General features: G+C 41.7%; 1 protein-coding gene across 1 annotated transcript; it reads right to left on the bottom strand.

Annotated features, from left to right (window-relative positions):
- Positions 1 to 659: 659 nt before the first annotated feature.
- Positions 660 to 2,810, bottom strand: LRRN1 (leucine rich repeat neuronal 1; the record flags this gene model as incomplete). The annotated part of the gene is made up of 1 exon (XM_079540391.1): positions 660 to 2,810. One exon carries the CDS (start codon positions 2,808 to 2,810, stop codon positions 660 to 662), a length of 2,151 nt encoding a protein of 716 aa, XP_079396517.1.
- Between the last annotated feature and the right edge of the window lie 9,657 nt (positions 2,811 to 12,467).

The following is a 12,467-nucleotide window of genomic DNA, read 5'->3' as shown; positions in this document are numbered from 1 at the left end:
TGAAGAGAATAAAAAGAAGAGAACAATTAACATTTAGTCTGTTACACTAAAAACCCGGGTGTACATATTTCTATTGCCTGTTAGCTTTACCTAAGCCTTTCCAACTACTACGAAAAGAAAAAAGATAACTCATTGTCCAAAGTCAAAAACATTCAAATCAGTTGATACAACATTACAGTACAGTCAACTAACATCCTTCAGGGTCTCCTTTTTCTCAGTTTGAGTCCTCAGACCAGCATTACAAAACTAGTTCAATGCAGTTTCAAAACTGTATGTTAGCTTTGCAAGATACTGTACTCTACTGATGGCTTCAGAAGAATGGGGTTGTGCTACTTTTGAATCACAGGTAACCCCAGCCTCTCATTAATTTTATTCAGCACTGCAGTTAGAACAGCATTAAGTTTAGCACAATAACTAAAAAAAGAAAAAAAAGGAAAAAAAAAAAAAGAAAAGAAATGTGGAAGCTAGGTGAAGCTGCCATTTGTGTCAAACAATTGCGATACGCTATACTAAAAAATTCTGAAATATCCACCTGTCCTCACCACTCTGCCACAAACTAGCAAAGTCAAAAATACAAAAGTCTTCAACTTCTCATTTTTGCAGAATAAAGCAAAAAAGTCTTTGTGCTCCTTACTACCAGAAGCAAAATATCCTCTGAGTTACCACATGTAATAGCTTCTGGATGTGTCGACTTGGGTCGGCTTGGTCTCTGCAGAACCATCCTTGTCCTTATCGCTGTCGCCTTCCCAGAGATTAATAAGTGGAGGATAGAGCTCATTCAGGGGGATTGAGGAGGTCTTTTGCATATATTTTTTCAACGAATGGTGGTAGTTTTTTCTCTTAAATCTTTTTGCAATGTAAACAGAAATGGAGGCAAGGCTAATTACAGCAAACATGGATCCCATGACCGCTGCCAGAGCAGTGCTGGTTTCCTGGTCTGAAATATCAAGCGCAAAAGCTGCATTTTTTGTTGTAACGTTAACACAGGACTTTTGTGTTTGTTGGTGGATGTTGGACACAGTGAGACACACTTCATAATCTGTAGAAGGCTGTAAATGCGTGAGGTTGTATTCGTGTACATCAACTGGGACCCGAGCGGTGTATGTAATGTGAGGGTTGTCAATCTTCATAGTAGCCGACGACCACTTTAAATTGGAAGTCATGACATTGGAGTTAACTTTCCAAGAAACTAAAATGGAATGCGATTCAGCTTGCTTCACAAAGATTTTCAGGACCTGGGTGCCATCCAGAAGCGTTCCGTTCACCCGGATTGTGGCGACCCTGGTGTCAGCTCCCTCTACGTTCTGAGCAACGCAGGTGTACCTCCCAGAGTCTTCAATCTGGATGTTGGAGATTTCCAAGGTGCCTTCGCTGCTCAGCTTGTATTTGTCAGAGAGGCTTTCAACAGTGACTTTATTTCCGAGGGGAGTGACCCAGTAAATTTCTGGCTCGGGTTCTGCCATGGCCCTACAGTCTAAGAACACCGTCATGCCAATGTCCAAGTTCAGGTGATTTGGAAAGGTCTCGTGAGAGATCATTGGAAGACACTGCTCGTTTGAATCCTGCGTTAGCACTTCTTTTACCTGTTGTCCTCTGTACTCTGGAGGCATGGCGCAGAACATGGAGAGAGGTTCCATGAAGCGGATGTTGGTTTTGTTTGAGTTGATCCAGTGAATGACGCAGTCGCACCGCAGGGGGTTGCTGTGGATGCTGATCTCACGCAGGTTTGGGAGGGACTCCACTGTTTTTTGGTAGACGGCGTTCAAGGCGTTGTTGTTCAGCATCAAACTCTCCAGGGCAGGGACGTTACGAAAGGCCAAACGATGGATGTAAGACAGCTTTGGGTTGTTGGTGGCTTCCAGCTTTGTAAGTTCAGGCAGGTTGTCCAACGCGTACCTATCCATAGAAACAAGCTCCCCCATGTTATTGATTCCGAGCTCTTTCAATCTAAGCATGTTTCTAAAATCACCTTCTTGAATTTTATGAATTGGATTTTTGTTGAGATCCAGGAATTTTAGATTTGGGACTTTTTCAAGTGCAAGCTGAGGAACTTTTACCAACTTGTTGTCATAGAAGGAAAGACTTTCAAGACTGTCCAAGCCTACCAAGGCATTGCCAGGGATGTCTGTGAGATACATACCTGCCAAAACAAGACTCCTTAAATTGGAGAGAGGTTTGAAGTTCATATCTAGTATTCCAATCACCGGATTTTCTCCAATCATAAGAATCTCTAAGTTAGGAGTAGAATCAAACCAACGGCTGTCAATAACCTTCAATTTGTTGGAGTTGAGATGTAATCTTAAAAGATTCTTCAGGCCAGAGAATGCATTTGCAGAAATGCTGCTGATCTGATTATGATTTATATATAGCTCCTGAAGATTGCAAAGGTCTTGCAAGCAGTAGTCAGTCATCTCCATGATCTGGTTCTCCTCCAGGTGCAAAGTAGTCAGCTGAGTAAGATTTGAGAGCCCCACGTCTTTGATGCTTGTGAAGTTATTTTGTGAAAAATCTAACTCTGTTAAATTAAATAGCAGTTGGAGTTCATCTGTGGTCTTTGCAATATTGTTGCTTTGTAACAGAAGGACTTGAGTGTCACTGGAAAGATTGCTGGGGATTTTTGTTAAACGAAGGTCATTGCAGTCAACTGTTGTGGCTTCCCTGTATGTTGACTGTGGTGTAAACCATGGCCTGATTTCGCACACACAGAGCTGGGGACATTCATTACTCTGTACGGAAGACTCAGTTAATGAATTCGTTAGCAATTCTAGCACCACCTGGCAAACAGTTAAAACTAATCTAATCTTAGCCATGCTGGTCAGCTAGTGAATTCAGCTCCCCAGCCCCTTAAAATAACAACAGACCGAGAGCGTAATTTGTTGTCAGGCAGGAAATGTAAAGCTTAAAATTTGGTGTGAAAGGCTTGGACATCCAGAAGATGAAAGTTGATTTTGTAAGAGAAGACAATAAATGGTCTGAAGGCTCTCAGCTGCTCCTCTGTGTTCCAGGATCTTCTACAAATCCGTGCCTGAAGATAAAACAGATAAGGAAATGTTATGCTCATGTGTCATACACAGTTTGTATATTCTTTCTTTGTCCTGTAAGGAAAAGGGCCTGTGATGACAGCTGCAAGCATTTTAATATTCAGATCTCTTAAGAAAATTCATACTTGGTACAGTAAGATATGTATAGTTTGGAACTCTATTTCAGATTTGCATGAGATCGTTCTTGAGTGACTACAAAAATATATGCCATCATCTGAGAAGAAAACTTCCAGATCTCTTATTTTTATTATTCAATATCGGTTTGAATGGCTTAGGAAGCGTTGAAGGCCCAGGATGTGCTTTTGAGTACAGGCAGATACCAAATGGGCGCTCAGAACACGATCCCAAGTAGAATTCAGGCTGAGAGTGTTACTCCAATGACTTGTGCTTTGGCTGTAGAAAATTATGGCTTAGAAACATGTGGCTTCCTAAGTTCCAAGCAAAATGCATAAGAACTTTGACAAAATTCATCCAAGTTAATCAAATCAGTTCCAGATAATAGTTTAGATTTGATCCAGCTAAGCACCAAACAATAACACCAAATATGATTAGATGCCTGCGCTGCCCTCCTTTCAGCTGTTTGTACTGCGCTGTGTGTCACCTGCAATGTTCACCCTGATTCCCATCACCGAGTAAACTGCAGGATTCACGTATGTTTGCACACTGAAGTTCTCATAAGGCACGTGTTGAAAGGAAACCTGATGGTGTCCATCAGGCCTCTCAAAACGTGAGGTGATGCTGCACCTCGTGCGATAGGGATTGCAGTGAATTATGTGAACGACAAAAAAAGATGAATCGTCTGAAAACCCTCGAGTTGTGCTCGAAAAAGACTAAGAAACACCGATGAACTGTAGTAGAAGAAATTAGGAAAAAGCTGCTTTATTTTGTTTTTCGTTAGAATTTAGTGAAGCCTCAACCAAAGCCCACAAAAATATTTCTATATAAAATAGAAGAACTAAATACAACTTTAAAAATCGTCATCTAGACAGTGGTGACAGGAATGACATCCATAATCCATAATTATTGCAAAATCTGGTCAGCATATTAAATAACTTATTTCAGATGATGATAAGCAGCACAAACCAAAGGGCATTTTTATTTTGGTGCGCTGTTATTTGTTCTGTGGTTGTATTTTGGATGAAGAGAACCAGGAACATTGGCCAGAAAGCATCTGACCCTGCTGAGTTAGATTTTGTCTGGTAGCAAAGATTTCAATTAGAGATGAGAAGACCGTGCTGGAGGGGGAAAAACCAAGTGCAGAACAAACATTCCTTCTCAAACAACTCTGAACTGATGAAAGAACTGAAGACTGACTGCATTAGAAAAAAATCCTAATGATGGCACTGTAGTTGTAAGAATATACACTACTATAGAGGGATGAGGAAGGTGACATAAACTGAGTTATTCTGGCTTTTATAGAAGCTTCTCTCAGTAACAGTCCATTTGTAGCTGATGCAAAATAAGAGTTCTAGCAATACTGATGATGTCAGAAGCTTAATTAATTCCAGATTTTCCAGCATTTGTAGTATTTGTCATGTAATAATTCATGATCTAATTCAATAACAATCTCAGAGTTTTACTTAAGAAGCCTCGAGCTGCAGTTCTGTGTGGTCTGTTCCCTTGCAATATGGACATTTCTCTTCCAGCTTTACAGTACTACTGGCTCAGAGTGAGGCAAAAAAGCAGCAGTACCAGGCAGCAACGTGCACCAAACCACACAGCTCTGCAAGAGGTAAATCTGCTCCACTCCTTCAAAGCCTGTCCTGCAACTTGTTTCTAGGTGGATGTACAGAAGGATGTCCGTGCCTCATAAAGCTGCAGTCCCTACTGGTATGTTAGCACTGATTTAACTCTGATGTAGTTATACGAATCATGTAATGTTTTAAAAATGAAACTGCCTGAAAAAGACTTCAAAGCTTCTATTAGAATGTGAGGGAGCACGTCCAGAGTATTAAAAAAAAATAATAATTCAGTCATTTCTTTGTCAAATATTTATAGCATCATACACATTGCATTTGTTGTTCCTCCTTGCTAAGAAGGTATTTCTGGATTAATTGAATCGACTTCTGGCGTTTTTGATCACTGTAGGAATATGATTTTACAAGTTAGCAGTGACACTTCCTCTTCTCTAGTTATTTGCTACTGCAAATGGATTTAGTTCTCTTCAACTGGAAAATGACCTCACATTATTGTCTCCAATCTCCCCCAGCCCAGGGAAGCATGGATGAAGCCAGTAGTGAAAATCCATTGTAACGTAGGTTCTGATCAGCTCCACATGCCTACCAGTCTAACGCTGTGCTTTGAGAATGACATCCAGAGGCCGCAGCACAGGGAAAGGCCAAGTCGTGGACTTTTGCATTACCTGCTGCCTATGCTGTAAGACCACATCCATCGCTGTAGTAAAAACTAAAAATGTGGCAGTTATCAGTGGAAAAAGTGTGCTATGGTATTAACTAAACAGTAATGGCTGTTTTGTTCTGTGCTTTACACGTGCTGTGGTGGATTTGTTGGTGGGTCAGCTGAAGGACACCCAAGCTTTGAGAACGAACTCTCTGACACTACATGGTTCAAAATGACCACTGATGAAAAACTGCAGAGCCAAGCAGATAAACCAGGCGTGGGTCCTGGGAAAGAGGGAATCATCCCAACTCCCTGTGAACTCAGTGAGGCGGAATGAAGAAGCATCTGAGTGTCGTTATTTGAGTCTCGTTATTTGCTGATACCTCAGTGTTTTTGCCCAGTGAGAATCCTTCTGTGCCGAGTCACTGTGTTTGGGGTTGGTTTGTTCAAAACAAACACAGTTCCTCCACAGTAGCTGAATGCAGTAGGAGCCAGTGAGAATTCAGGGGGCTGGTTCAAAAGATTTCAGCTTTGGAAAGCCACGCAGTTAACGCTTGCTCCAGAAAAGGGGCAGATAAAATCACTTTTTTCTGAAACTGATGCTTAATGGGGGCCATGTGATTGGTGGAGGTTGTTTTGAGGGCGTGTTAGAAACTACATATGTTTAAAAAAATATCGTGTGGGGAAACTGCCAGGCCTGGGAAGTGCAGTGCAAGGCTGTCCTGGCGAGGCTCAGCGTTGACTCTGTGCTTTAGACATCAGCTTTTAGCATTCTCTGCCTTCCTTTCTATTTATGAAATTCATTTTTTAGTGCACCAAACCTCTGCAATAGTCATTACAGGTGTGAACTTGCTATCAACAGAAATAATGCTTAATTTTATGGGAGATGCATAGAGGGAATTATTTTGCTAGGGGCTAAATAAATACATTTTCCATAGCACCTCTCAATTCCCAGAGCATTAAGAAACCACATTTCTGTCAGTAAGCAAATCCACAGCTGATGTCTGGGCTATCAGCGTGCTCATATTTCTTGCGGACTGAAAATGTGATCATCATTCTTGCTTCTTCCCTCCCAGTAATGCAAGGAGGAGGATCCCTTCCTGTCTGGGTTGTGAAAACTGCTTAACTTAGAGTATTTGTTTTACCAAGGGAAGATAATGGTAGGGAAGAAGGGGTGGCATCTGGTTCTGGGGCAGGAGGGCCTTCATTGCAGTGCTCCTGCCCCAGAGGGGAGCTGTTGATTGTTTGGTTGTTGGGGTGATCCAGGGTTAAATTCCCATCACGTTAACAGGAGAACGTTAAGGAACAATCTCGAAAAAAACCCAACCCTATTCATCGCAGTGTTTGTAGTTAATTTGCCAGCTACAAAAAATAGACGCTGAACGTGTTTTCTTGGCCAAAGGAAGATGAAGCATTGTCGCTTCAGTGGCAGTTGTATTAATGGTCACTGTTAACAACTGCTGAAAAAAGAAACAAGATAGTTTGCACAGGGCTATTTGGGTACCTGTTTAGAAACAGCTATTCTTCTATTGCAGTAGAATAGAAAGCATCACCCTGTCCACAGTTAAGTAGTTCATTCTTGAAAAATTCCCTTTCTATTGCAAGTAGCATCAGCGCAGATTTTGGTTGGCAGCCATATATGCTAAACACGCCTAGGTAGGAGTCTGAGGGATCAGATACATAGAGAAAATTACCTCAGGCTAAGACAAGCAATTTATTTTGTGCTCGCTGTGAGCCAGAAGCACACGCTGATCTGCAGCACCTCCCCATTTCTCCACAGTGCCATTTTCATCCAGCAAGCCTAAGCAGTGCAGCTAGTCTTTTGGAAAATTGTCTGTTGTGCTAATGTTCTGTTAATGACTTGTGCAGCTTGCTTATTTCCCATCATCATCGTTTGTGAAACGACTCTTGTCGGAGCTCCCTGCAGCACCAGGGAAGCTCAGCGGCGGCACTGCGGGCTGTGGGGAAGGCCTGGGCCACGCAGCCAAGTTGTGGCAGCACGTGGGCACATCTGTCACACAGTGACGCCCATCTGAATGATCTGGAGAGCCTTCAGCTAAAGCACGGGGATTGAGAGAGCTGAGCGCGGGGCAGAGTGCATACAAAGCATTGCTGAGTCAGGGGCAGGAGGCACCCATGGGGGCAGGGATGCTGCGACAGGCAGGTGAGCCTTGAGCCCTCTGTGAGAACAGCTGGCCCTAGCCGGGCTGGGACATGGGCAATTCTAAGAAAAGGATGTTGAGCTGAGGTGTTTGCAGTTCCAGATCCGTGCATTTTGTGTGGAGGAGAGCTGGCTTATTGGCGCTGCGCTGCACTTTAACAATAACCTTCAATAGCGCGACGCGACGGAGACATTCGTGTACGGCCACAGGCACGTGTGTGTGCAGCCAGTAACCTGCTACGGGAGTAAGCACAGCACAAAACCTTCTCTGAAGTGTTGTGTTCCCATCATCGGGTCTGACTGCAGGCGAGAGTCGCGGTGACCTCGTGTACCTCCTAGAGAAAGCCTGCTCCTGGACCCAGAGGTGCAGCTGACCTACATGGAGAGCTCGTTTCCCCCAAGAGTCACATTTAGAAGGGCAATCCTGTTCAGAGAAATACTGAGGAATTGTGTCTGATAGCAAGCCTTTTCTATGGAAGTTTTTAAAGTTGTGGATGTCATCAGGAAATAAGATACTGACGGGACTGCATGGGTAAAATACGGAAAGGTCAAGCTCGAATGGTGCAAGTCACTTGAAAAAGCACACCAGAATCTGAAAACGGGAGTTTGTTGTTAAAAGCAAAGACAGAAGAAAGGACTTACAGAATCTGTAACAAAGGAACAAAAGCTTCAAAACGTGTTCTCAGGGATTTGTAATATTTACAGTTTTGGGTTTGTTGTTTTTTTTTTTCCATACAAGTAATGCGTTGCTTTTTAAACTGTATCTTTTTGTCTGCTCATACGTTCCAAAATAAAGTCAGTGTTTAATTTTAGGGAAAGCTCCAGGGAAGCGGGGAAAGCTGTGATGAGAAGGCGATTTGCTGTGTTTCAGAAGACAACCTCAGCACGTTTTATCTGTACTCTTTTGAAAAATACTAGCCTTATCTCCATGGAAGAAATGCAAAGAGCATCCTCTTCATAATTCTTGCACTTCACAAACAGCATATTACATCTGACGTTTAAAAATTGCAATTTATTGTGGGCCTATTCTTAAAGCTTGTGTCTGATGCAGTGTTTTTCACTAAAATATTGAAATAATTTTGTGGGAGAGAGGAAAATTCTTTCCATTTATTTACTGATCTTGATACAGAGGGATATCTAGCACAGTACAGTTACTGTACATGGATGGCCCATCAAATCAACCTTCGAATTGCAACCCTGCTTGTCATCTGTTTGAAAATCTCTTGCAAATTACCATTAACAAGTCATATTAGAAACATCAGGAATAATAAGTGCTTTCAAACAGTGGGCTGTCAAATTACATAGTCTGTTTGTTCTTTAGGAAGGAAAAATTCATAAAAGCATTTAAAAGCCTTGAAAACCTGAAAGGCAAGACATGTTTGTTCAGTAGTAATATTCTTACACGAGAAACTCAACTTATTTTCTTAGCATGTTTATTTTCATAAGAAAATGTTTGTTTTCATGAGAAAATAGATTAATCTTGAGAAAATATGGGCTGTTCTTTTGTGCTCATGACTGTAGTTTTCATCTCCTCCTACACAGGGTCTGGTCCTGTTCAGTACGAAGGCAGTAGTAAAGCTTTTATTTCATTCACTGGAGAAGAATCATGCGCCTTATTATTATCCTCATTCTATGTAATTACCAGATAAAATTATTTGAATAAATTGGCTTTCATGACAACCAACCAAATCATTTCTATCCTGGCTTAAAAGCCAATTTCATCTCCTTGTAGCTCTTCTGCACTGGAAGGCAGGACAAGTTCGTGGAGCAGGCAGAGCAGCGTGCCCCAGCCCGGCCTCGCCTGCGCCCTGCGGAGCTCTGGGGCAGCTGCACAAAGATGGCACGTCCCCCTGCTAACCTGCCTGTTTTGCTTTCCAGCACATCCAAGGTACCGTGGTTGATGAAGGACGAAACACGGAAATTCATTCATTTCCAGCTGTACGGCTGTCGTGCATTCATATCCTCCTGTATATTTTAAATGCAAGGGAGAATTTAAACCTAATTGGTTTTAGCTCGTAGAGCGTCAAAAATTTACAGAGCATAGCTAATTTTGGGAGACCTGTTCCAACTATTTTTTGCATTTAGTGTATTTGCTGGCTAAAGCATGAAGGGAGACAAATATTACAGAGATATTACTGCATCTTCTAATTAAAGAACAGGCAGAATTCAATCTCGGCACATTCCAAATCTCTGTACCAAATGAAAGGATCTGAAGAACTTGTTACTCATGGGGGTATGTGCTTCCTGCATTTCATACTAGAATGACTCTGGCAATAGGAAGCAGAGACGGGAGGGTCCAAATCAAATTAAGAAAAATAATAAAATATTAATGGGAATTTTAAAAAAGGAAATAGCTCTAGAAGAAGAATGGGGGGATTTAAAAGCCTAGGCTAGTTTTGGGATTAAATTTCTGGTTTGTTTTCTTTTTTGCCTGCTCCAAGAAGCAAGACAGCTTTGCTAGCGGATGTTTTACAAATGCTAAAATGTGGAACGCATAAGAAATATTTTCAATAAGGAGAAATACGGATGCCAGAACTGCACAGAACTTTCAGAGTGCAAGAGAAAAATCGCCGTCGTCTCTCCTTGCAGGCTGGCTTTCTGGCAATGCGATTCCTTTGCTTCCTACGCAGTTCTAGATCAAACTGCAGCTAATGAGTCACCGAGGATCCCCATGGTCGGGAAAGACCCCAGCACGTAAGTAGTTGTTACTACAGTAAAAGATGCCAGACAATCTTTTCCTGAAATGGTAGCCAGTAGATACTCACTCATTTCAGCTTTTATTTACGTGCGCGTTATGAAAAGGACAGACAGTGGTGCTGGCTTTAGGATGTTAGCAGCACTTAATAATAACACATATGTAGGTGTGCACACGTGTATGTGGAATGAGCAAATCATACATAGCTCCACCTTTATCTTCAGACAAGATGAAAAGAGGTGCTTTTTTCCTGTTGATCCCTGTTGCTACTTCAGCAATTGTTTCCTGTACTACGTCTGTAGTTTTCAATTATGGGTGATTAAGTATGAATCTATACTTTATTATTAGCTACATCTATATCTACTCCAATTATATGTGTAGCGTGCGTACACAGACACCAGCTGCTAGAATAAAATAGACCTTTATTGATTTTTTTCCTGGAGTTATATGCTTGCAAGATCAAATTTTCTATTTCTGAGCTATATTTACATGTAAATGTTAATAAAACCATATATCCACTCGCCTGATAGAGACCCCTTATTGTTCACTCAAGACTAGCAATAACAACATAAATAGATTTATCATGGGAGGCACTGAGAGGTCTAATAGAAAGGCTGTTAGCACGGAGGCAAAGATCTGGAACTCAGCCAAGCTGAGATGGGATAGAAGTAATTCCATTAAATGGCCATAGATTTGTTTTTGGTAGTCGTCTGAAGAAAGGTTTTGTTCCCATCCATGAAAAAAGTTATTTTCTCCCTAGTCAAATGGCTGTATTAAATGACCCTCCCCTGCCACTCCTGGCAAGTTTTCTGGGCTTTTGAATGGGTTTCTACACGAAGTTCCCATTTGTCTGAGAGCCTTCTGCTTCTATTCACCACCGATAGCATCAGCTACCCTGTAATGAGAAAATAAACATTGTATGGAGCGCGTGTGTTCTATCATTTCACTCCAAAACTGTTATAGCAAGTTTTGCTTGAAATGCAGAGCAGGTCATCTACCACATCACCTGAGAACGGAGAGAACGTTAATAGCCTATATTCACCCATTTCTTTTTGTCTGAAGCGCCACTAAATCTTGAGTCTTGGTTCTATATGGAAGCTTTGTTCTATATTTTCCAATCTTGCTTTGAGAATGACAGAATTGTAGGGGTTGGAAGGGACCTCCAGAGATCATCGAGTCCAACCCCCCTGCCAAAGCAGGTTCCCTACAGCAGGTCGCACAGGTCGGCATCCAGGCAGGTCTTGAACATCTCCAGAGAAGGAGACAGAGAAGTTCAGGACGTGGATATATATATGTATGTATGTAGAAAAAATAGGTATATGTTTAAGAATAGACCTACGAATCGTTCGTTAGCTCCAGTTCTTAGTCTTGTCATTGCCAACTCAGCAGCTCCTCCACAGATGGGTTCGTTTCAAAGTGCTTGCAGAAGTGCTGCATGTGGCAGAAAACAAGTTATTTTAAGTTAACAAAACTCTACAGATAAATCTTTACCTAATTAAGGTGATTTATCCAGGCACGGTCACGTTTAATCTGTCTGTACTAGACTTGTCTCACTCGCCAGCTAACTTAGAACATCCATCTGCTTTTGCTCAGTGCCTGGTGCTGCTGTGAGCTGCCTGTAGAGACCTGCTCTTGCAGCTTAGCTCTTGTTCACCTACGGGTCAAATAAGTTAGCTTTGTAACACATCTGTACTTCAGTGCAGTGCCTATTGTGAGCAGTGGATCTCTGTCAATATTTACTGTTTCTGTTAAGAGCGACAGATCGTTTGTAATTTAAAAATTGAGCAAGGCCAATCAGTAGCTCATCTGCATCCCAGTAATTATATGCAGCACATTAGAAGGTATGCATTTACTGGGCATTTTTGGACTCGCTTAATAGAATAAATGAAATGATGTATGAGAAAAACAGGATGTGGAGGATTAATTGTAACAAGGACAAACATTTCCAAATCACAAAAAGAGGTAATTCAAGCTTTGACTGATACTTTACATATATGTGTGTGTGCATATGCATACATAAATGTCAGTCTACCAAATTTTGGACTAACTTAGGAATTGTCCCAAATAACATCTGTGTGTTTATTAGTAGTTACTTAATCTTTGATTCTTGATGTTGTGGGTCAACCCATGAAAATCACAGAGCCCTACAGCACATGGTCCAGGTGGACAGGAGAACCCTGCTGCCATCACAGTGGATGTGCTGAAAGCACAAGTCTGCTGTGCCCCTCTA

This window comes from Tetrao urogallus (assembly GCF_951394365.1).
Source record: "Tetrao urogallus genome assembly, chromosome: 10".
NCBI lineage: Eukaryota > Metazoa > Chordata > Aves > Galliformes > Phasianidae > Tetrao > Tetrao urogallus.
Note: the sequence above shows the minus strand (reverse complement) of the source record. Positions and strands in the feature narration are given on the sequence as shown.